The 27,254-nt window shown below is 42.3% G+C and overlaps 2 protein-coding genes across 2 annotated transcripts in view; both read right to left on the minus strand.

Annotated features, from left to right (window-relative positions):
- Positions 1-11,527, minus strand: part of LOC117447360 (acidic mammalian chitinase-like) — a 40,733-nt gene extending 29,206 nt beyond the window's left edge. The window contains exons 1-5 of the mRNA XM_034084069.1: positions 11,503-11,527; positions 11,154-11,180; positions 10,848-11,052; positions 10,540-10,596; positions 9,713-9,878 (exon numbers count right to left, since the gene is read on the minus strand). Of these exons, the coding sequence (XP_033939960.1) occupies positions 9,713-9,878; positions 10,540-10,596; positions 10,848-11,052; positions 11,154-11,180; positions 11,503-11,527 (480 nt within the window). The remainder of the gene's footprint in view (positions 1-9,712; positions 9,879-10,539; positions 10,597-10,847; positions 11,053-11,153; positions 11,181-11,502) is intronic.
- A 4,801-nt stretch (positions 11,528-16,328) lies between these two features.
- LOC117447361 (acidic mammalian chitinase-like) lies at positions 16,329-19,693 on the minus strand. Its single transcript, XM_034084072.1, is given in 16 exon segments — positions 16,329-16,429; positions 16,432-16,525; positions 16,527-16,639; positions 16,768-16,863; positions 16,866-16,899; positions 17,007-17,039; positions 17,041-17,076; positions 17,078-17,125; positions 17,215-17,397; positions 17,825-17,948; positions 18,051-18,175; positions 18,701-18,866; positions 19,014-19,070; positions 19,234-19,438; positions 19,550-19,576; positions 19,669-19,693. Coding segments are annotated over 16 exon segments (1,467 nt in total).
- Positions 19,694-27,254: the final 7,561 nt, after the last annotated feature.

Raw genomic sequence — 27,254 nt, forward strand, 5'->3', positions numbered from 1 at the left:
TCCCAACAGAAAGATCCCGGGTGGCGTATATTGTCTCTCTTCTCACGGGCAAAGCTAAAGACTGGGGTACCGCCGAATGGGAAAGACAATCCTCTGCCTGCTCGTCTGTAAGTGTATTCTCCGCTGAACTGCGTAAAGTTTTTGATCACGCCACACCCGGAAGAGAGGTAGCTCGGGGACTGTTTAACCTGGTGCAAGGAGGGAGATCTGTGTCCGATTACTCCATCGAGTTTCGTACCATAGCCGCCGAGAGTAACTGGAATGCTTCTTCACTTCTCGATGCCTTCTACAACGGTCTGTCGGATCGCCTTAAAGACGAGCTGGCAGCTAGGGACCTTCCTGCTGATTTAGATGAGTTGGTGGCTCTCTCCATCCGCATTGACTGCCGTCTGCGGGAGCGGAGGAGAGAGAGGGTTTTCTCCGTCGCCCCTCAGGCTCCGCCTCTCCCGTCAGCGCATGCTACTGAACAGGTGAGAGGAGGATTTTCTAACTCGTCTGAACCAATGCAGCTGGGGCGGGCCCGGCTCTCCGAGGCAGAACGACAGCGCCGCCTGCGGGACAACTGCTGTCTTTACTGCGGCCAGCAGGGTCATCTTGCCTTCTCTTGTCCTGTAAAAGACAGGGCTCACCAGTCATCCAGAGGGCGCTGGTGAGCCGTATGATGAATTTAGAAATGCCCTATCGACCCCTAACCCATGCTCAGCTGAGCTGCTTGGGGAAAATGCACACTGTGGCAGTTCTTATTGACTCTGGTGCTGACGCCAGTCTTTTGGACATAACACTGGCCTTTCAAATGGGACTTGGTCGGGAGGCTTTGGAGAAGCCCATCAATGCTACAGCTCTAGATGGTCGTCTTCTCTGCAGAGTGACACACCGTTCAACTCCAGTTCAAATGAGCATGTCAGGTAATCACAGCGAAACACTCTCTTTTCACCTTATCCATGCACCACATCAGCCTGTCATTTTGGGGTTTCCTTGGTTAAGGAGGCATAATCCTCATATAGATTGGGCTTCAGGGACTATTAGAGAGTGGAGTGCTCATTGTCATGCTGTCTGCTTAAGATCTAGTTCCTCAATTGATTGCAGTCAGCCGAGGATCTCTGAGTGTGAAGACCTTTCCGGTGTTCCCAAGGATTACTGGGACCTTAAAGAGGCCTTTAACAAAGTTCGGGCCACCTCACTCCCGCCTCATCGCGCTAATGACTGTCCTATTGACCTGTTACCTGGTACTTCTCCTCCTAGAGGTCGACTTTTTTCTTTATCGGCTCCTGAAACTAAGTCAATGGAGAAGTATATCAATGACTCTTTGGATGCAGGGCTTATCCGGCCTTCATCATCTCCTGCTGGTGCAGGGTTTTTCTTCGTGGGTAAGAAGGATAAGACTCTGCGCCCATGCATTGACTACAGAGGACTCAATAACACCACTGTCACGATCACAGGTACAGATCAGAACCCAATAGCACGACTCAGATACAACCAGTATAGTAATGTTCAGTTTATTCCAGGTCAAGGACAGGCAGAGTCAAAATCATTAAATCCGTCAGACAGGCAGGAATCAAAAACTGGGCAGGACAAAACTCGGGACTAGAGCACAACACTCACTGGAGAGCTTGGCGGAAACGACAAGACAATCTGGCAAAGGACAACTGATAATGAGGTGGTATAAATACTGTGGAGTGATGAGGGAATGAGTAACAGGTGAGGGGAAGGGCTGAGGAGACCAGGTGAGGGAAATGAGCTGATTACAAGGGCCTGGAGGAAAGCGGGATCTGAAATGACAGGAGAGTTTAGATGAGGCATGAAACAAACAATAATAGAAGTGTCTAACTTGTGACACTTCTCAGATTCTGCTGAATTACACGTTACTGCCTCCAGTGCCCTGTACGACGAAGCCAGTTCAACAGACCCTGGATATGTTTGATTTACCCGGCTTAACTAACCCTAACAAACGCGATGTCGCTAAGCGGTCCTACGAAGCTGGTTATCAACTCAGCAAATCAACCAGGGTTTCTCTGTCCGGTTGAGAGTGCTTCACGTGAAAGGGACGGGGTTACCAATATTTGACCAATCACAAACATGGAGACGGGTGCTGACAGCGCAGCGTCATACTTCATGAATGAATAGTGTAAATAGCAAATCCTGCTTCGTAGTACAGGCAGGGCCGGATTAACCATATGGGCAACCTGGGCAAGTGCCCAGGGGCCCTTGAGCAAAGAGGGCCCTCAGTGACAAGATTAAAATTAAAAAAATATATATATATATTTATTATTATTTTATTTTTTTCGGGCACAACCTCACTCATCATACATTGTTTTTAAATAACACTCACTCTTCGCTATAAATAACACAGCTTTTCTATAGGGTCAAATTAATATATTTTCTAAACCGTCTCTGTACTGTAGGTCTCACTATGTATGCGCTCAAATGTATTACTACGCGGCGGCAGTGTATAGCCGAATCACAGCCCCACCCTCACTCATGTCACATTTTGTCACGTGAGCAGAAAAAATTGATGGTGCCGGTAGCCAAACGCCCAGCGGGGCTGCGAAAAGAAAGAAAAAGAAAGAAAAAGAAGAAAGAGTGGCGGCTGCATTAAAAAATGTGCCAACAATAAATAGCTTTTTCAAAAAAGCAAAAAGTGACGAAATAGGCCAGCAACAACCACAAGGAACAGTGGCGGCGGTCACGGAGGATGTTGTTGAGCTAGCGAGCAATGTTAGCCTTGAACCTAGCATGCTAACGCAGCAGCGAGTAGAAGAGGAAGATAAAGATGAAGACGAGCCTGACGAGGACGTCACAGAGCAGGGTGAAGGTTCGAGTTCATCGGAAGTTCCCTGTGTCTCTCAGGACCCTGCACAATGGGGATTAATTGCTGGAAATGTCCGGGAGGAGACTTTGATGAAAGAGGTTTCATACTTTCATAATCGGGCAACGAAGTATCCAGCATCTCGGAGGGAGACCGATGCTAGCGGCCGGACACGCTCACTGACCAACGATATGCTGACCAGACAGCTTCACAATGGAGAAATCGTTCAACGCGATTGGATTATTTATTCTCCATCTACCGGAGCAATTTATTGTTTTGCCTGCAAACTTGTATCCACTCACAGCAATGCATTTGTTCTCGGCTTTAGTGATTGTAAGCATCCCGAGAGGATAACGGAACATGAGACGAGTGGGTGAGCACAGAAATGCATACTTTCACTTATGCATCGCACTAAACTCATGGGCACTGTGGATGCTTCTCTAGGGATGCAGGTCGACACAGAAAGGCAGTACTGGAAGGATGTATTGAGACGTGTAGTTGCGGTGATTAAATTCTTGAGTGAGAGGGGGCTTCCTTTCCGGGGAAATGACGAACTTTTAGGATCCGCACATAACGGGAACTACCTGGGAATCCTGGAGCTGCTCGCGCAGTTTGATCCATTTTTAAAGGATCATTTGCAGAAGTTTGGCCAGAAGAGACGTGGTAGGACTTCATACTTGTCATCAACTATCTGTGAGGAGTTTATTGGTTTGATGGGTGACAGAACAAAGGAAGCAATAGCAACAGAACTACAGCGAGCAAGGTATTTCTCTGTCATCGTAGATTCTACACCTGACATGTCTCACGTCGACCTATTAACTTTCATTTTCCGATTTGTGAGTGAGAAAGGAAAAGTCATTGAGAGATTTATTGGATTTGAACCCATTCACAGTCACACTGGGTCAAGTCCGGCTGACTGCGTGATGAAGATGGTCATTGATATGGGGCTGGATCTCTCAAACTGCCGTGGCCAGGCTCATGACAACGCATCCAACATGTCAGGAAAATATAATGGGCTGCAAGCTCATCTCAAGAAAAGCAACCCGCTCATACATTACATTCCGTGCGCAGCACACTCCTTGAATTTGGTTGGTGTCAACTGTGTTGAAAGTAGTTGTCGTGAAGCAAGCCAGTTTGTTGATATACTTCAAGCACTTTATGCTTTTTGCTCTGCTTCTACCCACCGATGGAATAAAGTGTTCACTGAAAACATCACACTGAAGCTAAAATCTCTCTCCTGTACAAAAGGAGCTGCAGAGGAGACTCCACAAGAGCTCTTTGTGAGAATTACACTGCAATAAGAGGGGCTTTACAAATGTTGGCGGCTGATGACGAAGAGCGCCAGGACACACGGCGAGAGGCCTCTGCGCTGTGTGGCAAACTTGGGAAACTAGACATCTGCCCGGGCCGTCACCGGCGTGACACAGACATACCAGCACGAGACTCACCGTGTTCGTAAAAGACGAGTATTTGATGACGAGACAGTGGAGCACGAGGTGGTACTGACTGGCAGTACAACATTCCAGGTTGAGACATTCAATGTCATTATTGACAGGTTGCTCTCAGGACTTAGCAAACGCCTGGATGCATACAAAGTCATACATGATCACTTGGAGTCCTATTTGACATGGCTGTGATGACACTGATCTCCGCAGACGGGCCAATATTCTCTCCTCATCATATCCTACTGACTTGGATAAGTCATTAGGAGATGAGCTGATCCAGTTTAGGGCTTTTGTCAGCACAGAGCCAGATTAAAAACTCCTGCAAACAGACTGCAGGTGGTGCTTAAACATGGACTACAGACAACATTCCCAATGTTTTTGTTGCGCTCAGGATTTGTCTCACACTACCTGTAACCAACTGCGAGTGTGAGAGGTCCTTTTCACAGCTTAAACGCATAAAAAATGAATTTAGGCAACCATGGCTCAGAAGAGACTTTCAGCCCTTTCTTTGATGGCCATCGGGTCTGATCTTGTGAGGGATCTGGATTTTGATGACCAATCACAGACTTTTCAAAGAGAAAGGCAAGGAAGAAACACTTCTAAAAGGTAAGATCCACTGTCTCTCATACACTCATTCATTCACTCTCTCTCTCACACACGCTCACACACACCCCACACACACATACACACACACACACACACACACACACACACAACACACACACACACACACACACACACACACACACACACACCACACACACACTATCTTCCATCACATATACTGATCACTTAGTTGAGCAACCACACCATTTCACTACATATTATACTTTTGTAACTCTCAATGTTTGTAACTAATAAAACTCCTCGTGTACGTGTACAGCCAGCCAGTCATATTTTGGCATTAAGTCGGGTGCTACTCTGAGGTTTTGAGTGATATTACCTAGGTATTCCTGAGCCATACACTGCCTTGGGATCTTATCCATTGTATCTTTGTCTTGTGATTTTTTACTAAAAGGGCAAAAGGCTAGACCTACTGTGGTTGAACTATGTGGCTGCGTCCCTGCTTTTGACAAATAGGTGTGCGATTTGACATGCCAGATTGACTGAAAATTCTAAATATTGGTCATGTTGGTAGGATTGGGTAGGCGTGGTGTTACTTGTTGGGTTGGGGGGGGCCCATGAGCGCTCAGTGCCCAGGGGCCCCTGCAGGTACTAATCCGGCCCTGAGTACAGGCCACTGGTGCCGCAGAGATTTCATAAAGTGAAGGATGTTTTCCTTCTATAAAACAGCTGTGGGCAGCAGATTTTGTAAATCACGGACAGGAATCCCTCAATTTAAATAAAACGAGGCCATGCTTTATTAACTCGTGCGCACGCTTTATTAACTCGTGCGAACGAGAAAGTAAAACGTGGCCACGTTTCATTTATTTTTCTCTCAATGAACCCTCCAGGGCTCCGTAGTTATCTGGGTTACATCACAATATAGGTTTTGATTTCCATAACCTGACATACCTGATTTGTTTGTTTCACACAACCAACTGGGAGGACTCTATGGGAAACTGTTTTGAAAAGGGCAGGCGCTTTCAAAAATACTTGGCTATCATATCTGTGCCCATGCCGTCTTTTGATTGACAGTCTGTCAGCTATGAAAGTGCGACCAATACATGGGTGCCATCTTCTGACAAAGAATCCCCTTTAGCTCAACAGCTCCGTAGTGGCCAAACATCTGCTACCTTCTCTTTAAACTCAATGAGTTTCACAAAGATGTTTTGGGTTAATTTAAATCTTTGTCTCCTCTGCTTAGAACACCTGGCATATGTCTTTAAAACGGCGGTTCAAAGCTGAAAGGACGCCCCTGGTCCACCACGAGGTAGTTCGAAACATGAAGCAAAGGTTTGGGCATCATAGATCACCCCAAGCACCAGAAAATAACCAGGGAAGCATAACGACTTCTGTCAGACGATCTTCAGTGAGTTTATTCAGCCTGTATACACTTACAACTGAGTCAGTAAATACAGTATATAGAAAATGGTGGCACTGCTATAATTAAGCCAGGCCCCATGTGTGTCATTTGTCTCCATCTGTCTTGTCTATCTGCAGGACATCATTTCTGTTTCTGGGGAGGACGAGTCCTCCATTGGGGCACACACACAGGTTTTGAAACGATACCTGAAGGCCCAGCCTGATTCCTGCATCGTTACCAACACAATGACCGAGACATTTCAGTGGAGGAGAAAGGAGGTGGCTGAGGGGGTACGGCTGATACTATCGCCAATACGTATCCATTCTTGAAGACACCTGCTGGGGTATGTAAAATATGTAACCCTTCGCTACTTGCACGCGTAGTGTTCCGTCCATACAATCAACCTCTCTAAATTGTACTGTGTTGTCTTTGCTTCTGTCCGTCTATGCAGTTGTGTGAGGAAATGAACCGCATCCACAACATTGAAAACCTGCAGCACCACTTCAGAGAGGAATTTCTCCCCATTCTACCCAAGGTGCTGGCCCCTCTGGAGAAGATATATCTGCAGGCAGGAGAAGAGTCACTGAGCGAAGATCTACCAGCTAATGCTGTCTGTGTACAGGTGTCACTGCGTCGTAGGGCTGCTCGATAAGGCAACAATCATAATCATGATTATTCACTGACTTTGAAAACATCCATTTATTGAACTTTAAAAAAATATATATTTTGAACAATATGTTTTAACAGTTGATTACCCTGTAATGTAACATAATAAAAAAAACAAAAACATTTATATCTACATTTAAACAAATAATATCAAAATAATAAATACCAATACTGAAAATAAACAAATATTTTGGAGCGCACTTCCACAACCTACTAAACATATATAAATATGATAACTAATGTCACTCACAACCTGTAATGTTTAATTATACTGCTACACACAGTACTCTTATTTTGGTAACCCCTCACCTGGAAACAGGAAGTAGTTAAGAGGCTCCGGCTTGACGAGGTTAGTTGACTGTACGCTAGAGATCGGAGAATAAAGACACAGCAACTAAAGCTTCCCTTGCGTGTTTATATGGATTTATTAAATAGACTGCAAGACACAACCTGGCCGAGCGGCTTAGGGAGGGGGGGGGGGCAGGATGTATAACGCAAGACACATTGAGAGCATCATTGCGAATGGGAATGCAGCAAAATAATCGTTTGAATCGAGAATAAAATACGATTAATTGCACAGCCCTACTGCGTCCTAGCTTCCACCCTCACTTGCCCACGTGGGTACGATCTCATCCTCTGACTTACAAACTCTTGTGACCACCTCAAACACCACCAACTACGCCACTGAAATGCTAGTATTCAATGGTGCGGGTGGGCGGTTTATACTGAGGAGTGGGTTTATCAATTCAACTCACTTACGTCTGCACACATTGTATCTTTTATTTTATTTCCCTGCTCCTTTTAGGTCATGTTCACAATTGTACAGGTCCGATCCACCTTCTCACCACAGTGCCACGATAGACAGAGAATCTGTGTTGATCTGTGTCTTCCTCTCTTCTAGCCATGGACTTCAAAGCCGGGCTTGTTCTCCTGCCAATTATTTCAAGGAAAAGGTGGAGCATCATGTTACTTTGGAAGAGGTGAGCCACTGTCACACGGAGGGGGGACATGTGCCTCATTCTTATAGAATGAAGGAGCGACCGATGTGCCTTTGTTTGCAAATGTTCATGTCATGTTGAGTTCAATCAGTTGAACTTGACACATGATTTTCCGTGTCTCTTTCAAGCACCACTGTACATACTTGGGTTATACTCATTTACTTTCCATTTTGTGTTTAGCCTGGCGCACCTTACCTGACCACCCAACTGACGCACACCGACTGCAAGTCAGCCTTCACAAGAAGAGGGCCCAGCGTGGTCCAAACGGATGGGTTTGAGTTGTGCAGGGCCAGTGATTTGGAGGAGGGAGTCATCGCAGCCTTTTGCGCATATTTGGTTTTCAACATGGCCTACCCACCAAACCGTAAGAACACCTTGACCTTCGTACAGCGCTGCATCCTGAACATATCTGAGGAGGGGGATAAGCCGCTCTCGACCACTGTTATCAGAATTCTTAACCAGTTATACTAATGCCTCGCCTACATCAATGTCCCAAGTGCTCTCGAAGAACATTCACACGAATGAAATTAGTACATGGTTGGACTTATACATGCTCATGAGTCTAATTTTAACATAACTTGTGGGATTGAATGATTGTCAAAGCACATTTTCAAATATAAGTCTTTCAGAAGACACATGTACAGAAAACACAAGCACTCCATTTTGCCCTCTGATGACGATGAAGAGCATGAGCCCCCCTATGGACCTTGAAAATGAAGATGATCCCTCCACAAATGGCATGGCCGAACAGCCTCCCTGTGAATGGACTGTTGACATCGTTTAGTGAGAACCTTGTTAGTTTTATTCTAAAATGTAGAGAAAAAAAAAATCTTCCACTGTTGCTACAGGGAAAATGCTGATTCCAGTATCATATCTTAAACATTTCCATGCATACCAAGTCCAGTATGACACTGATTGGTCATGTTTTCTGCCAGGCCAAGAGATCCATTGTTCACCTCTTGATAGCTATACCGTGGATGACAAATTGTTGGTGAATATTTCCAAGTAATATTGTGACTGACCGACTGGGTGATTAACTGACTGACTGGGTGACCAGTATGACACCGATTGGTCATATTTTCACATCTTTATATAGCTATGCAGTGGATTACAAATTGTTGGTGAATATTTCAAACTAATCAGAATTGTGAAGCTTTGATAGATTGCTGTATTTATGAAAATGTGCTTCATTGTATTGGTGAATGTTTCACCCATTGATATATACAGTGCTGTGGATGACGGGTTGTTGGTCATCAGTATATCAAAAGTATTGTGAAGCTTTTCTATATTGATGGGTGAATATTTGAACATTTATTTTTATTTTCAGCGTTCGTAGGAAATGAATTGATGCTTTTATTGATTATTGTTGTAGCATGCAAGTTGCCATTTATATTATGTGCTGACTTTCTGATGGGAGTGATAACGTGTTTTGATATTGATTAAATGAGATTAAACTAAAATATTCGGATTTTTGCCTGTTTTGTCTGACAAAAACCTATGCTCACTTTTAAAGGTACAATATAGTACAATAAAGTGACAAATGTGTACCTGAAAGGTACAAATAGCCTTGTCACTGGGGTGGTACCCTAAAGAGACACATTTGTACCATTTCAGAAGGTACATGTATATGTACCTTCTCAAATCCAGCATCGAGTTTCGCTTCCAGCAGACACTGCAGCAGTCACCATGAGCTGAGGCTTGCCGGCGGCCTTGGCCTCAGCAGCGTAGGCAGCCCTGAGCTCCAGCAAACACAAACCAGAAAGTCAACATGATGTAAACATTTGAATTGTAGCTGCAGTTACAAACTAACGCAAGATAAATGGAGACCCACCCTGCAGAGCATCGTGAACCGTCCTTTATCCTCAGGGGGACTTCCACGAGATCCAGGGTACTCCCAGTCCAGATCCAGACCATCAAACCCATGAGTCCTCAGGAATTTGATAGAAGACTGGATGAACGTCTGGCGGTTGGCTGGAGTGGACACCATGATAGAGAACCTGCATGGCAGATTGGGTTTAGTTACCATACACTATCCAAAACTGAACAAAGATTAAAAGTCATGCATGATCAATATACATATATGATGGTTTTCATTTATCTGGTTATCTATTTATCATTGCTTTTTTAAAATAAACATACAGATATGGAAGAAGAAACTAGACCAATACATGCCCTTAAGGTTCCAATACTGTAGTGGTTAGAGAACCAGTAACATAACTCCCTTGAGCAAGGCACCGGACACCTCCCTTCCCCCCCCACTCCCATTGCTCCCCGGGCGCTGCCCACTAGCTGCCCACTAGCTGCCCACTAGCTGCCCACTAGCTGCCCACTAGCTGCTCATAGCTGCCCACTAGCTGCCACTAGCTGCCCACTAGCTGCCCACTAGCTGCCCACTAGCTGCCCACTAGCTGATCATAGCTGATCATAGCTGCCCACTAGCTGCCACTAGCTGCCCACTAGCTGCCCACTAGCTGCCCACTAGCTGCCCACTGCTCCTAGTACTAGACTCCTGGTACTAGCATGGGTTGAATGCAGAGAACACATGTCACTGTGTGCTGTGTGCTCTGCATGTGAGACCATTGAAGAGGGTTTCATCCCTCCCATTTCTATTCTATTCTCATGTTATTAGTTGGGTTCCGGATTTAAAAAATGACTTACTGTTTAGAACCAAAGTTCCACCCGCCAACAGCCAGAAGAGTCTTCAGATGAGGATTTCTGAAAACAGGACAGAGGGTAGGTTAAGACAATACTATATTTCCTGTTACTGAACAGCATATCAGAGCCTCAAGTTGTGCCTTTACATTATTCATTCCAGAACATCCCTGGACTGGAATCATTGTTTTAGTCCCCATTTAAGCTAGCAGTAGCTGCTAAAGGCCTCTTGTGCATGGAACAAAACGTCTGCTAACGCCAGAGCCACTGCATCTTAGCCTGACCTCTGACCTCTCTCAACTCTGGCCACTTACTTTGATTTCAGTCCATTGAAAGACTCGTAGAGGACCTCATCGTTCCACTCATAGATAATCAGCTCGTTGGCATGGTTGATCATGGAGAAGGCGTAAATCAGGGTGGTGCACAGGAAGGGGTCCACATTATGTGGCATGTACTTGGCCGGACCAGGTCTGTACTGGGACCAGTTGGTAAAGTAGCATATCATCTGGGTGGCAGATCCTGTGGTGGAGTAAAGGAAGAATGAAGAGATGTTGATTCCAGTAATGTTATGCAAGTGAAAATCCAATGAGTCTTGTTGATCACAAAGTATTAGGACTTACCCAGTTGACATATCACCAGACATAACCCTAAGGAATAAATACAAGAAACAGTGAGACTATACATCTAAAATATACAAGACAAGTCAACTTTATTTGTATGTCTCAATATCATACATTTGCATATAAAGGACTTCTAAAATGTGTGCATCTTATGGCACCCTCTGTCTCACTGGGTTCAGATAAGGACACATCCTTTAACTGGTGAAAGGAATGGAATATGCTTCAAAAAGCACACAAAGAGAGAAGTAAATGTTGTTTGTACAAATACACCAAAATAGAAAAACAATATTATGAACGATCAGGATGACAGTATTACATATATTATAGTTGTAAAGTGAAGATTAATTACCTGCTAGAATTGTGAGCCTGGTCATTTTGAATTGTCTTCTCACACACTCACTGGATTACTATGGAGACACAAAGTAAACAAGGTCAATTACAACATTAGCAAAAGAGAGCGACCATTCTTTAGATCATCATGATACAAATGTTGAATTTAGAGGCATTGTTTGTTCTTAGACCCACCTTAGACTGGACCAGAGACCAGACCAACCACAGCAATGTTAGGCTTTTTATACATGTCATTGTACCCAGAGAGATGGGGAGGTGTAGCTGCCTTTGATGCATTGGGGTAATACATGTTATGATTATTAGAGAAGGTTTTGATAAGATCCTGCAGAGTCTGAAGTCCGAAATGACCTGTGGGTCATAGTCCTCAAATTTCACCTTTGATTGTTGAGATGTCTTATTGTTATGGTTGTCATGGAAATCAGTAATTCATATATTATCAACTCATCTTCAACTCAAAATCAATATTTGATCATTGAACAAATGCAATTCTATAACACATAGGTGTGAGCAAGCTCTCTGATTGGTCAATAGGCGTGTTTGATTCCACGATCAAACAACGGTCAAATAGAACGTGCCTTTTCACAACAAGTCAGTATCCCTCCGCGTCTGAGAAAAACGGTATACCGTTGGTCCTAAAACTGAAACAAGAAAGCAGCGGAGAAGTAGTGGTTTCCATAGCGACACACAGCCATTACACTGTTACATTGTCTCTCGCTACAAAATGTCAGATTTTATAGTTAACTTTGATTTGTTGGGGGGCCTCAGTATAGATGAATGGTTGGACATGGACACAGACCACAAAACCAACGAAAGATTTGCGGCTGTTTCAACTGACGAGCTGAGTACGTTGGAAAAAAGTCAATAGATGATGAAATCATATGGTGTAGCTGCAGACTCTCCTGCACTGGAAAACTGAAACTTTGACTTGAACTAAATGTATCAAGTCAACACATTTCACATAACTGTATAGGTAAGTTGAAAGCAATAATATGAAATTGAAACTATTTAAATGTAATACTACTCTTACAGTCATGTGAAATGTGTTGGCATAATACATGTAAGTAAAGTCAGCGGTTCAGCTTCAGCGTGTCCTCATTCCCAGCTTGATCCCTGTATCTCTGTCCTTTGTTTCCCAGCGGCCCTGACCATTGAATATCATGACGTTCCTCAGCCAGCAGCTCGTCTTTCTGATAAGGGATGAGCTGACTGGGGCATTCTGGGACACAGGGGGTAGGCACAATAACAGAGAAACATATTTCCAACACACAGGAGGTAGACGTGACAACGTGAACACCTGAATAATCTCCAGTACAAATAGCCAAAGATAGAGCTTAACAACAGCATGACATGTGTAACAGCAGCAGCTGGTGAGGAACTAGTGTTAAACTAATACATAAGACAAAGTGAATACTTTCCACAGTATTGAAATGTACTACATTTGAAATGAGCACTCAGAAAGTCACAGTTGTTCACTGAATCGCACGCCAAGACAGGCTCCTGCTGAGAAGGATGAGAAGAGATGAAGAGGATACGATACAATAAAACCTTATTAACAGACCAAGTCTAAAGCTTTATTTACAACATCAACAAAGACACATATTTAGAGGAACATGCTCAAGACCCTCGAACGTACATTTGACCTGGGATTTGACTCTGTATTTCATTTCAAATAAAGCTTTAAAGCTGTGCCGTGAGGAAAGACATGCATTCCACACCTTTTGCACAGAATGAATGAAAGAATCCTCACTCTGAGAAACTGTGCTGATTCAAACAATCATTTAGTGTTTCCTGCCTCATAAAACATGATGTCCCCATTCAGCTAGGCTGCATTCTATGGGACTTTTCCAAGGAGACTTTCCTGGGATCATGGTCACGGTTGAGAATAGAAACAACAACAACAACAACAACAACAACAACAACAACAACAACAACAACAACACACAACAACACACACACCACAGAAAGTAAGGGGAATTAGGCTGGCTTCACTGTATTAGTACAGTTACAACCTTTTAGTAAATGTATATTTTTGAAGTGTCAGAACATGTTATCTGTTCCATCTAACAGATTTACAACACTATGAAATATACGTTTGAGGCTCAGGTTTGAACCCCTTTATTATTTATTCGCACATCAAAACAGCGATCCGGCAGAACACCCTCTAAATGTAAGTGACCATGCAGTCACGTTGACCTGAAACAATCACTTCCAGGAGATCAGACTCACTACACACAGAGGCAGTGTGCAGTCTATTCTGCAGCTGCAAACCAGATGACTATTTGACTTTTTGCAGGTGCTGCTGCATAACGGCCCGTCCACACAGCGGCGTGCGGTGACGCTTCCCCATTCACTTTGAATGGGGTGACGTCACTTTTTAGCCGAAATGCATCGTGGGAAGCGACGTGGAGCGTAGCTGGCGTGGCTCGCTGCAAAAGTTGAGCAATGTTCAACTTTTGACGCCTCGGCAGAAGCGTCAGCCAATCGAATCATATGCCAGTACAAGCTCTAGCCAATCAAACCGCTGCTTGTGTGTCAGGGGCGGGAGATTCATGTGATTGGTTGTTGGTCGAGTTTCAGACACGCCCGCCGGCAAGCGTCAGCGCACGCAGCTGTGTGGACGGGCCGTAAAGCTGCAGGTGCATTCTGAGGGTTCCATCTCACTACAGAACCTACTGAATGCTCCCAATCCTGACAAACATGTTACTAGTACACCTCAACAAAGCTTTGATTTGGAGGAATTGGAGTAATTGCATGTCCAGAAACATAATGTGGTTTGTTTTCATGGTGATCTTCATTACATTCTCGGTCTTATTCATATTAGGGTTATTACTCTCAGTATTGATCGAAAGCAACTAGTGAGTGGTACAATTGTCCTTTGAAGAAAACATCTCTACAGCAATAAACGCATGACCTGAATGTTTTGATTGCTCCCTATAGCTCAAGTCACAAAGACGATGTGTTATATGGCGATGGCCGAATGACCGTCAGACACTCTGATAATCAGAGATGTCAAGTATCCATCTCCTTTGGCACAAACACCATGCAGTGAAAGAAAATACTGAGGTGTTGGAGCTGGCACAGCCCTATCACCTGCCGGAACATAAATGCAAAGGTCTTCAGGCCAAATATAAGCAATGCTGAAAAACAGTACCAACACGTTTCCTACCGTGACTGATAATGTGTTACAATAAGATATGCCACATCATGTAATGACAGACTATTTTACAGTGAATACATTTTCATGTTTTTGAGCCCATACATTCTTTGCTCTTCTCTGTTGATAAAGGTGTAATTGGGATGTATTGTTTAACCTGTGTGTTATTATTAATGAATGATTCACTTGAACCTGACTGACAGTGTGCGGCAGGGAGACAGGCTGAGGTAAGAGCTTCAGGAGTCTGCTGCTCTGAGCTCAGGGTTTGAAGACTGCATTTTCAATCAAGCCGACATGATACTGATCAGCATTACACAGAGGTGGGAGAAGTACTCACATCTTGTACTTAAATAAAAGTATAAGTACCAGAGTGTAGGATTACTCTTTTACAAGTAAGAGTCCTGCATTTGAAATATTGCTCAAGTAAAAGTAGAAAAGTATTATTATCAAAATATAGTGAAAGTAGCGACAGTAAAAGTAGTCGTTGTGCAGATTGGTCCATTTTCAGAATAATATATATGATATGTTTTATAATGATTGATCATGAAAGTGTTCTCAGAGCTGGTGAAGGTGCAGCTAGTCTGAAGTACTTTGTAGACTGCAGGGTAGCTGGTGGAGGTGCAGCTAGTCTGAAGTACTTTGTAGGCTGCAGGGTAGCTGGTGGATTCACTCCAGGTGGAACTAAAGTCTGATTCAACACTTGATTAGATTTCACATCATTCATCCACATCTGTGAAGTAACTAAAGGTAAATACATGTAGTATAAAGTACAAGTTTCCTCAACATTGTACTTAAATACAGTACTTGAGTACATGTTCTTTACACCACTGGCACTACAGTGTATTTTAATATTAACCAAACCGTTACAAACCATGAATTCAAATTCAAAGAAAAACACGTTCTGGTCTATTAACCCGACAGGGAACCACAAAGACAAAAGGAATAGATAATACCTAATCAGAGGCGGACAGAAGACTGAGAGCTCTATGTTTAATACAACACATATTGTATATCTTTTAAAGACTAACACATTTATTGAAAATGTCTTTCTTTCTCAAAAACCTCAGCAAAGTGGATTTTAGTGCCATGTCTGTAAGTGCTTTAAAATGACTTCTATGACAGCTGTAAGGGGGTTTTCAGTTACTTTGCTAGATTGAAGCTTGGTGACAAATCTCTGTGCTAACTAAAAACCTGTTATCACAGTGCTGTCAGTATTGGACTGTACTCTCAAAACAGCTGTTTATTTGCTGATTTGTGTGATATTTATCCTACAATGCAAGAGAGAGAACACAACTGCCAAGACTTAATCAAGTGGTGAGAACATATTCTATACCACCTCGATCAGACCACCTCAATACTTTCAGGATGACGTCACCAAATAAGGTGGAATGCAGCAGTTACATTTTCACAGCATTAGGGGTATCTTATCTGCATTGCACCAACATTTATTTTAACGATACATTTCTCCTTAAATGAAATAGAAGATTAAAATCAAACCAACCTTTTATTGTCACACTTGTACACAGATCTGCATACAAAGTAATTTAAGTCGCTGCATAACCCATCCTGGTATAGGGGGGTGTTTCAAGGACTCCAGTTCCCAGAGGCATTGAAGCTTGTTGAGTCAGTACTGAGACGTCAATCAGTGAATGTTCTCCAACAGCTAATATTTAGGGCCACACACAGCACTTGCAGCCAATGTCAAAGACAGTCCCAGGACCACAGTTACTCAGGTAGGTTCGGCCTCCTGCACACGTGTAGTAGCGCTGCTGTCAGCAGGGTGGGCGTAGATGCCGTCAGCCTTGTCCTTGCAGAAGCCGCGTCCTGGGATGGGGACGGTGGTCCTGGTGGACGGAGCGGGGGTGGTTTACACTGGGTTTCATGGTTGTTGTGAAGGTCACAACAGGTTTGGAGGTCGTGGCTGATGCTGTGGTAGTGACAGCAGGTCTCTTGGTTGTGGTTGTTGGACGTGGAGGCATCTCTGTGTGAGGTGTAAGAAAGAGAAATACATCATTTTAACATTTGTAAGAAAATGACTTGTATGAAGAGTTGGTTTGACAAGCTAGGAATATATTGGCTAAAAAGAAAAAGTTGAGTATCATAACTTACCATTATCAATGAGTTTGCGTAGATGGTACAGCAGAGGATGGCTTCCCTCTCCACAGAACTCTCCTTTAAAGTCATCCAAATCCAAAGCCCATACAAGGCACCACCAAACTTCATGTCCCTCATGTACTGGACCTGTGGATCAACAAGAAGACAAGTCAACCAAAATATTCAGTAGGAATCAATTATCTGTTGAATTTCACCATGCGGACAACCCTACATCTGTAATCCCTGGTTCATACTTTGATCTCATAGCTCTCCCTGTTGTCGAACCCCCACCCACTCGTTGTTCTTGGAGGCATAGGGAACTTTTCTGGTCATCAATCCACTGCATGGTGGTGCCCTTCAGGAAGGTGCAGATCTGAAAGACCAAAATGCCATTGGATTGTTCCATGTTCTATCCATTCTACCTGTGTTAGCATGCAGTATTTCATATTGTTCAGACCGGACCTCATAGTAGGACCAGAATCCAGCTTCACGTGTATATGGTCCGGCTGATGCAGGGCCAATAGCCGGAGCTCCAACAACAGTGCTTGATGTTGTCAGACGGAAGGTACGACCGTAGGCAGCGAATCCCATCATCAGCTTCTCCACTGGGGCGCCGTTGTCTCTCCAGTACTTCATGGCATAGTCCTGAAATAGAAAGGGAGGGAAGATAACAGACACAATGCTTGACATTCTTCATGCAGACAACCGACAGTGATGTCTCATATCAAAAGGTTATCCAAGGGATTGTTATTGGACTTCCATAAAGTTGATAGTACATTTCCGGTCCACTTATCCTTTTAGTTGTCTCGACTCAAAAGTGCAGGATCATACATGTTATTAAACTTCACAATCTTTTTGTACATTTCTACTCTCCAAGATGAGATACGCGAATGACAACGCTATGAAATCATCCTAATATTGTCAGAGGGCCTCAGTTGTGGCTTAGTTGTATCTATTAGCAGACATTCATGTGTAAAATTGGAGTATTGCATTGCAATGTGATGTATGTATTCCTGTATCGTTTGTGCCATATAATGTCTTCCACTAATGCCGAGACAACTGCATCTCTTACAGTGTTGAAGTAGATGAGGTCCCCACTGTCGTGGGAGCCGCGGTACAGGGGGCTGTTGTGTCCAGTAGATCGCTCCCAAGCTCCGTGGAAGTCATAGGTCATCACATTGATGAAGTCCAGATGCCTGAAAATCATATCAAATACTGATAAAGTTCCCATCCTACTATCTTTAAATAATTTAAAAATAATAAAACTGAAAAAACTAAATAATAACAATCTGCAGTACTTGGCAATTTCAGCGATCTCATATCCAGCATCGATGGTTCCCTTCCCGGCAGACACTGCAGCAGTCACCATGAGCTGAGGGTTGCCGGTGGCCTTCGCCTCAGCAGCGTACGCTTTAACAAGTTGCTGAAAAAATACCATTAATAAGACTCTCATAAATATATGATGTTGTCAATGGGATATGTGTGTTAGAGCCAGTTATGGTAAAAAGGCCAAATATTGTCACCTATTCGTGACCTCTGTAGTCGAGACTACAAAAGACTACAGTTTCCACGAAAGATGTCGACAAACAGATTTTAACCCTTTAGTTAGATTATCCTACACTTAGTAAAAGAAAGAATGACGTTCAAGGTTGTTCATTTTATTGGAGTTTTGCGTATTTTGTCTTGATTTGTTTGACTATAGAAAAGGCCTATTTTCTTTGTTGAATATGTGTGAAAATATTATTATTTTATTTTAATTAAACACAAGTCGCACATCATCAGCACATCATCGGAAGGCAAATAAATAATCAAAATTGTAAATAGAACATATAAATGAATAAGATAAAACGTTAGAACTGTCTGTTTAAGGCGTCTAAGTGGCTTGATGGAAACAAAGGAAGGAACCTGCGACCACATGTTTCCAATGGCTCAAAACACCAGGACCCACCTTGCAGAGCAGACTGAACCTCATCTTGTCCACTGGAGGACTTCCACGAGATCCAGGGTACTCCCAGTCCAGATCCAGACCATCAAAGCCTCCAGTCCTCAGGAATTTGATAGAAGACTGGATGAACGTCTGACGGTTGGCTGGAGTGGACACCATGATGGAGAACCTGAGGAAATGTGTTCAACATTAAATAAACTAGACCATTGTCCTAAAAAACTGAACAACTCTTGACCAGAAGTATAGCATATCTCTTTTTTCTTGATCTATTGTATATTTTCATTTCCTGATGAAGAAGCAATGAAGGAACACTTACTGAGTTGAGCCAAAGTTCCATCCACCAACAGCCAGTAGGGTCTTCAGACCAGGGTTCCTTTAACACATAGATGCAGAACACTTGAGTTGACGAAGGCCTGTTTATTATAGAGTGTTGGTATAGCTGAAAAGGGACATTATAATTGTAACAAATGCAGATTGAAGTACAAGTTGCAGGAACTAGGGATTTTATTTCATATAGTGGAAAGACAAACTCTTACTTGCTCTTCAGGCCATTGAAGGTCTTGTACAGGACATCGTCATTCCATTCATAGGTAGTCAACTCGTTTTTGTTGTTGATGATTGAGAAAGCATAAATCAGATGGGTGCACAGGAAGGGATCCACATTTTGGGGCAGGTATTTCCCAGTCCCGGGTCTGTACTGGGACCAGTTAGTGAAATAGCACACCATCTTGGAGGCAGTTGCTGGAGATCAGTAAAAGCAAATCTGTGGTCAGCCTTGCAAGAAACTACTAATATGTTCTGACATTTCATACACATAATACCAATGAGACTAATATCACGAGAGTGACTTACCCAGTTGGCACATCAGCAGGCACACGCCTATAGAGAGGTGACCATGAAACAATGGCTTAATGTATGATATTATCAAGAACCATGGTAATGTGAACAACTGAGACCTGAGGACTGATTACCTGCTAAGAGAGTGAGCCCCGTCATTTTGATCTCAAACTCTGATTTCCTTTTTTTCTAGAATAAATAGATCAAACAGATTGGTCAAAGAAAAGACAGAGACAAACAATAGTAACATAAAGTTACTGCATATTATTTTTTAAACCTGACAATAACTATAATGTACTCAAATGAGTTGGTGCACATTATCTCCACCAATGTAAACAAGCATTGTTTTCTGGAATATCTAAATCTTTGTGTAGTTTTGAATCAGTCCAAATCAATGTTTCCTTTATACATTTGTTAAATTCAATTCATAAAAGCAGGAATAACATATACTGAAAAAACAGAATCATTGACTTTAATTAAATGTATTATGTCAACAAATGTCACATCACTATATTAGGTTAGATGAAAGCAATAATATTAAGTTGAACCTTCTTTATTAATTCTTTAATTAAACTCAATATTATTGCTTTCAACTAACCTAATACAGTTATGTGAATTCTGTTAACATAATACATTTAATTATATTCTACGTTTTAGAGATTACACCTGTTCATTGTTCTTGAAACTCTCAGTTTATCATAATCGTTTTAAGATTATTATCTTGGTTTCAAATGAAGTTTGCAGACTATCAGCACATTTCCCCTGTCATAGCCTATGAAACCCCTTGTTCCAGGTGTAACCAGTGCATACGAGTATCACCTTTACAATTTAGCCCTAAACACAACTGCAGCATTTCCCCCAAATTACCAGAAGCACTGTTTTTACATGTGTCTACTATTTCTGTTTTGAGGATGAGAATCTGAGAATCTAAGATTACCTGTATAAATAAAGGTTATATAAAATACAATTGATGGATAGTTCCATTCTCTGACAACTGAAACATACTGAAGCTGAATCTCTTCAGTCTACAAGGCAGCAGATAGGAAGGCAAGCTTACCTTGGGATCTCAGAAGCATGGATATGTGTGAGTTGAGGATCTTGTATATATATATATCCAGGTGTTCAGACCTTCGCCATGAAAGGGAGGTGGGCAATTATGATATGTTCAGTATACGCAAAGGATAAGATAAGTATGAAGTATGGTGATAAGCTGTACTATATGGCATGTCAAGGTTGGTTGCATATCAAATATCTAACGGATACAGAATCATACGACTGGGCTAGTACATGAAATCAGTGCAATCTAGGTCAGAAAAAATATGTTCAGCAGACTACATCGTGATGTGTTATTCACTAAGTTGTAGGCCCATCATACCAAAACAATAGCTGAAGAAAACTTTGTTGAACATGGGGAACTGCAGTCATGGTATATTTATCACTATGAGCAACTCTATTTAAACAGTTATTGGCCCATTGTTCACAATGCAACTTTAAAGGGAATCATCTTATTGGCTCTCTTTCCTGAGGTGAGATTAGCAGAACCAAATCATCTTCACGTCTGTGCATTAACAGACATATTTGTCATTGGAGTCACAACATGTTTAGCCTAGCAGCAGCTAGCAGGAGGCAGCTAGCAAAGCCATGAGCAACTGTTATTATAGTCTGAGTAACATGCTTTTTGCAGACAACAGTCTCCAGTATTTCTGTGCAGCCTCTAAGGGTCTCTGTCTCCATGAACTGATTACCAAATGAGTTTTAAAAAAAAACGTTTTATCACAAAGGAAATTGTCGTGCTAGCTGTAACCCCCTCTTCCTGTCTATAAACTAGAACAGGCTAAACCTCATTCCTCCAACTTAATGTCTTACTAACAGACATGAGGTTAGATGAATCCATTCACCTCTCCCTTATAATAGGTGAATGAGATCCTTTGATCCAGCTTCCCCCTGGTATCTCCTCTCCTTCTCCCTGGGAAGCTATTGGAAGCTGAATTGTCCTAGGACATATTTTGAACAATAGTCACTGGCTGTCCTTAAAAGCCTGATGCAAATCAATCAGCTGTTCATAAAATAGCTGTCTAAGCTTTGTAGCTAACGTATAGATCTACTTACACATACCTGCCAACTCTACCGATTGGGGTGGTAGTCTACCGCTTTTGACATGTTTCTACCGACTTCGCTGGCTTTCCCTACCAATTTTCAATCTTCCCAACTTTTTTAATGCAGTATTTTCTGATTTATGGCGCAAAACTTTGACTCTAATATGTCAACAACATGAAACAAGAATATGAACCTGGCTTTATCCAGTGTTCACACAAGAGTCCTACACCCTGACCCTTTATATATACAGTCTATGATCCTGACACATCCTTCATCTACACTGTCTCAACTGAAAGAGGACCAGAAACACATTAAAAATATAATTAAATGTGGAGACTTTGGGATATTTATCTCCCATTATTTTACTTTTCGGGCATTTTACAGACCAAACATGTCGTTGATGTCACTGTTTACCAAACTACCACTTTTTCTGAAAAATGCATACAATTATGCAATATATGTTAAATCAACCCAGTCTCGCGGCATTTCGTGTTATAGTCACAACATTTAATCTATTGATTCGTGTCACACAGAACGATTTTAGTAGCAGTTCCAGCAGTTCCAGCAGAGAGCCCCAAACTTTGTTTTCCCTGGCCACATCAACCAGCTCTGACTGGGAGATCCCATGGCGCTCCCAGGCCAGCGAAGAGATATAATCCCTCCACCTGGTCCTAGGTCTACCCCTTGGTCTCTTCCCAGCTGGACGTGCCTGGAACACCTCCCTAGGGAGGCGCCCATGTGGCATCCTAACTAGGTGCCCGAACCACCTCAACTGGCTCCTTTCGATGCGAAGGAGGAGCGGTTCAACTCCGAGTCCCTCCCGGATGACCGAACTTCTCACCTTATCCCTAAGGGAGACACCAGCCACCCTGCGGAGAAAACCCATCTCGGCCGCTTGTATCCACGATCTCGTTCTTTCGGTCATGACCCATCCTTCATGACCATAGGTGAGGGGAGGAACGAACATGGCCCGGTAGACAGAGAGCTTTGCCTTCTGACTCAGCTCCCTTTTCGTCACAACGGTGCGGTAAAGCGACTGCAGTACCGCTCCCGCTGCTCCGATTCTCCGGCCCATCTCACGCTCCATTGTTCCCTCACTCGAGAACAAGACCCCGAGATACTTGAACTCCTTCAAGCCCCTGTCACACTGTCCCGAAATTGACACCCGATGGACACACGAATATGGAATTGTGAATTTCGCACGAAGATGGCCCCGAACCACACACGAAGGCAACATTTACATTACATTTAAGACGTTCAACTGCAATGAAAGTACCAAAAACAATTATGTTACATTACGATGATACTGTACTGATATCTTCAGACTTTGTTCTTTACTTTATCCGTCTTTATATGTAGAAAATATTACGTTTTCTCCGTAATGTTGTTTCCATAACAACAACAACTTCCTGTCAACTGTCCTTCAAAATAATATATTATATTCTTTTTAGTTTCACAGAACACAAATTGGGTTATTTACATAATATGTTTACATGATTTTGTTGTGCAATAAAACAACCCGATGGACACACGATAAAGGAAATGTTCAAATTCGGCTGTGATCGTAGCAACATCGGGCCATTCGTGAGGGCATCTTAAGCCATCGTATGATCGCTGGTGGAGTTTCTCAGGCTCCGGCAGCAACTTCGTGAGCGGTGGCAAAATCTTTGGCATGCCAAAAAATTGCCGAAGGACCTTGCGAAGGTTCATTTCGGACGGGACGGGTGGCGCAGTGGTCTGTGCATCTGATCATCAGATCAAGGGGGGTGCTGGGGAACTCCAGTTCGAAACCCGCTCCTGCTGCCACTGCGTCAGGCCGTTGTGTCCTTGGGCAAGACACTTCACCCGGATTTGCTCCTGTGGGTATTGTCCATGTATAATACCAACGTGTACTTGTAAAAGCGCCTCGATGACCTCAAGGCGTGAAGATGGACGGTGTGGCGCAGTGCGCTGTGCAATGTTCATCAGATCAAGGGGTGAAACCCGCTGCTGCTGCGTCTGTAAAGCCGGTGTGTCCTTGGGCAAGACACTTCACCTGAACTTGCTCCTGTGGGTATTGTCCACAGTATCTGATCATTGCATGTGTAATATGTAAAAGGGCTTTGAGTCATTGAAAAAGCGCTATAATAAATGTAAGGAATTATTATTATTGTTGAATTCGTGTGTCAATTTTGCCCTTCGTAAGGCCATCGTGAGGGCATCTTGTTATCATCGGTGCCATCGGGCATTCGCCCCGATCAGAGTGAGGGTGAATGCACCAATGATAACACGAAGATGACACGATTTGACAAGATGCCCTCACGAGTGCCTTACGAAGTTGCCGCTCACGAAGTTGCTGCCGGAGCCTGAGAAACTCCACCAGCGGTCATACGATGGCTTAGATGCCCTCACGAATAGCCCGATGTTGCTACGATCACAGCCAAATTTGAACATTTCCTTTATCGTGTGTCCATCGGGTGTCAATTTCGGGACAGTGTGACACCCAATTAATAAATGGGTGAAAATTGCTTGTGTACATAATGTGCAGCATCAATATATACCCACATGACAGCTCATTGCTACTTTGTAATTCTACTCCACTACAATTCAGAGGTTAACCTGGTATTTTTACTCCACTACATTTATTTTAGTTACTTTGCAGATTCTGATTAATGATGTGAAATATAAACAACACTTAAAGCAGACTTTAGTTACACCTGAGTAAAATACAGGTAAGGTGATTGTCAAGTGCCAACAATCAGGAGAGATATTTGATAGTTGGTGCTTGAGAAGACTAAACATTTATCTGCAGATCTCTATAAAGTATATTCATTACTCGTTATTCTCTACTAATAGTTAATTAAAGACTGTATATAATTGCTATTTTGCACATCCCTTTCAAGATTTCAAGATTTTCTAAGGTTTATTGACATATCATATACACAATAACTAATTCCATAACATGCTTTAACCACTAGGCGGTGCACACAAGGTACACACAGCCATAATAACTTTGTATTATTAGTGTAGGACACTTATGTATGTATAACATCTGAAGATGTGTAGTTTTATTCATGTTTCATCTACCAATTGGATCAAATATAAAAGTCAGCCGAATTAGTATTGATACTGCAAGGAGATGTAATGTGTGAAGAGCAATTGAAGATGTTTTTGAATTGTTGATATATTTATGATCCACGTCAAGTATTCAGTTTCCATGGCAGTTCTTCCTGTTTGTCTAGAAGTCTTCTCATCAGGGCTCTATAAATAGAGAACTACGGCAGATGTGTAATTATGTGATGACTTTCAAAGAGAAAAGTAAGAACACTCGGTATAAAGTATTATTTTCTTTCTTTTTTTAAATGTTTTTCGGATTTCATATCGCATAAACACCATATCCCAACGTGCATTGCGGCTAAACAATCCAATCACCGAGCATCTAGCTGAGGATCTTGGGTAATCAGTTCAGTGGCTGTGTATCGCAATGATGCTCGAAATGTCCCTTATAGGCCTACGTCTGTTTCCGGTTATTTTAATTTTGAAATTCAGTTCCTGAGGAACGGCTAAAAAGCCAGAGATGATAGAATTAAACGAATAAATAAAAACAAGGATAATTGTGTGTTATTGTTGAGTAAATAACAGTGTGTTATTTAGAAAAGAATAACAAATTAGAAGGAAAAAAAGATTTAAAAAATACAGATTTCAGTATTCTGAGGCTCTGAGCCCCATTTATTTTCCTCACGGATGACAAAAAAAGTCAGAGATTATACGATTTAAAATAAAAACAATAATCGTGGCTTGATATTGAGTAAGAACATGTTTTATGAACCCCACAGCTTCCGGTCTTCCACGACCCGACCGGACAAAAAGACGTGTTGCAGGCACGAAACACACTACCAATAGAAATACATTGCTTTTAAAATCGTTCTGCGTGACACGAAAAAAAGGGGAAAATCATGTTGGTGAACACGAATCAATAGATTAAATGTTGTGACTATAACATGAAATGCCATGAGACTTGGTTGGTTAAATACATGGTTTATACCTGTAATTACTGGGGTTCCATTTCTTCTGATTACCTAATTTGGGCGTGCACATTTGCCGCACGCAAACCTACCTCTTTTGTATTTGGAAAGTGCATGTTTGACTTACATAATACATAATGGTACATGCGTGATAATATATTGGAGCTCAAATAAATGATTAATGTTTTTATTGACTTATATAACATATGTTTTCGTATGTTGAGTGTGGCACCGTAGTTGATTTGACATGGTTATGTAAGTTTCATAATAAACAGCCACCAAAGTCCCGTGAGAGAAGAAAATAGCTTTTATCAGATCTCTCATCTCCGACTGCTGCAGAAGCACTTGTGCCTCATAAACATGTATCTAGGCTGAAGCTTTGAAAGATAATCATCAAGTCATAAACTACTGAGTCCATCAGAGTCTGTAGTGTGTCCCTGAATGCTGGTGATGACCTGATAACAGATCACTTTGATCGGCAAGCATTAGAACTGCAATCAAGGTCTCTGATACCACTGTTGACAGTTGTGCTGTTTAAGTGGCCGTGTCCGATCTGACCTCTACCTCTATTTCGCTTACCATTGATACAAATATACTACATTTGCTGTAAATAGAAAGGACGTATGTTTCCATCATGTATTTTCAGACGTGTGAGACCAGGCATGTGAAACTAGATAGAACATTCTGAACTTTTGATCTATGCACACTATGCATTCACATAGTGAATGCATTCACATAGTGAATGCATAGCCTGCAGTGGCTCTGCTCACTTTATTAAGTTTTAATATTTGTTCAGGGTTGAAAGTAACCATGTAGCTCACATGGCTCACAGGGCTGCCAACATTTGAGTTCAGCTTGGAGTGAGATTTTTTTTGGTGAACCGAAAAAAGAAACGTTCATGTGTACAGTGTTACAAATGTATTGAACGTGTACAAACTAGGGTTTCCCATTAATGTACCGGGCGCTACAGTGGAATACGCACATACACAGTGTACCCGCGACTCTTACAATGAAGGCTCGATAATCAGCTCACAGCATATAAAATGGCACATAGGTGTAAGCAGAGATAAAGTGCTATTTTATAAGTGTGTGGGGGGGGTCCTCACCTCCTCTAGGGGGGTCCGGGGCATGCTCCCCCGGGAATATTTTTTAAATATTGAAGTTAAAAGCATCAACCTGGTGCATTTTGAGAGCAACATTAAGAGATTTATGGATACATCTCTCAACATCCATATGAAACAGAAAAAGATTTTCTTTTTCTTTATGGATATTTTACAAATCTCTCACCTTTTAAACTGTATTCTTGTTTTACTGTCATATAGTATTTCATAACTGTTTTTCATTTATTCTCATAAATGGTGACCAAACCGTTTCAGACCCACTGAGATAACTAAACTAAAGTTAACTCTAAACAGAGAGTCCCTTACCTCACTGAGCTGTAGTTATCTCTCTCAGTCTGACAGGAGAGAGCTCTCCCTCTCCTTGTTTTAGAAACAGCTTCTAATATCCGTTAGCGCAGCTAGCTAACCAGATGCTAACAACATCAATGCAAATAGTGAGTTTGGTAGAAATATACTGTATAATAGTAAAGTTATTGAAGATGATGCTATATTTATTGA

Source organism: Pseudochaenichthys georgianus, chromosome 5, assembly GCF_902827115.2.
Source record: "Pseudochaenichthys georgianus chromosome 5, fPseGeo1.2, whole genome shotgun sequence".
NCBI lineage: Eukaryota > Metazoa > Chordata > Actinopteri > Perciformes > Channichthyidae > Pseudochaenichthys > Pseudochaenichthys georgianus.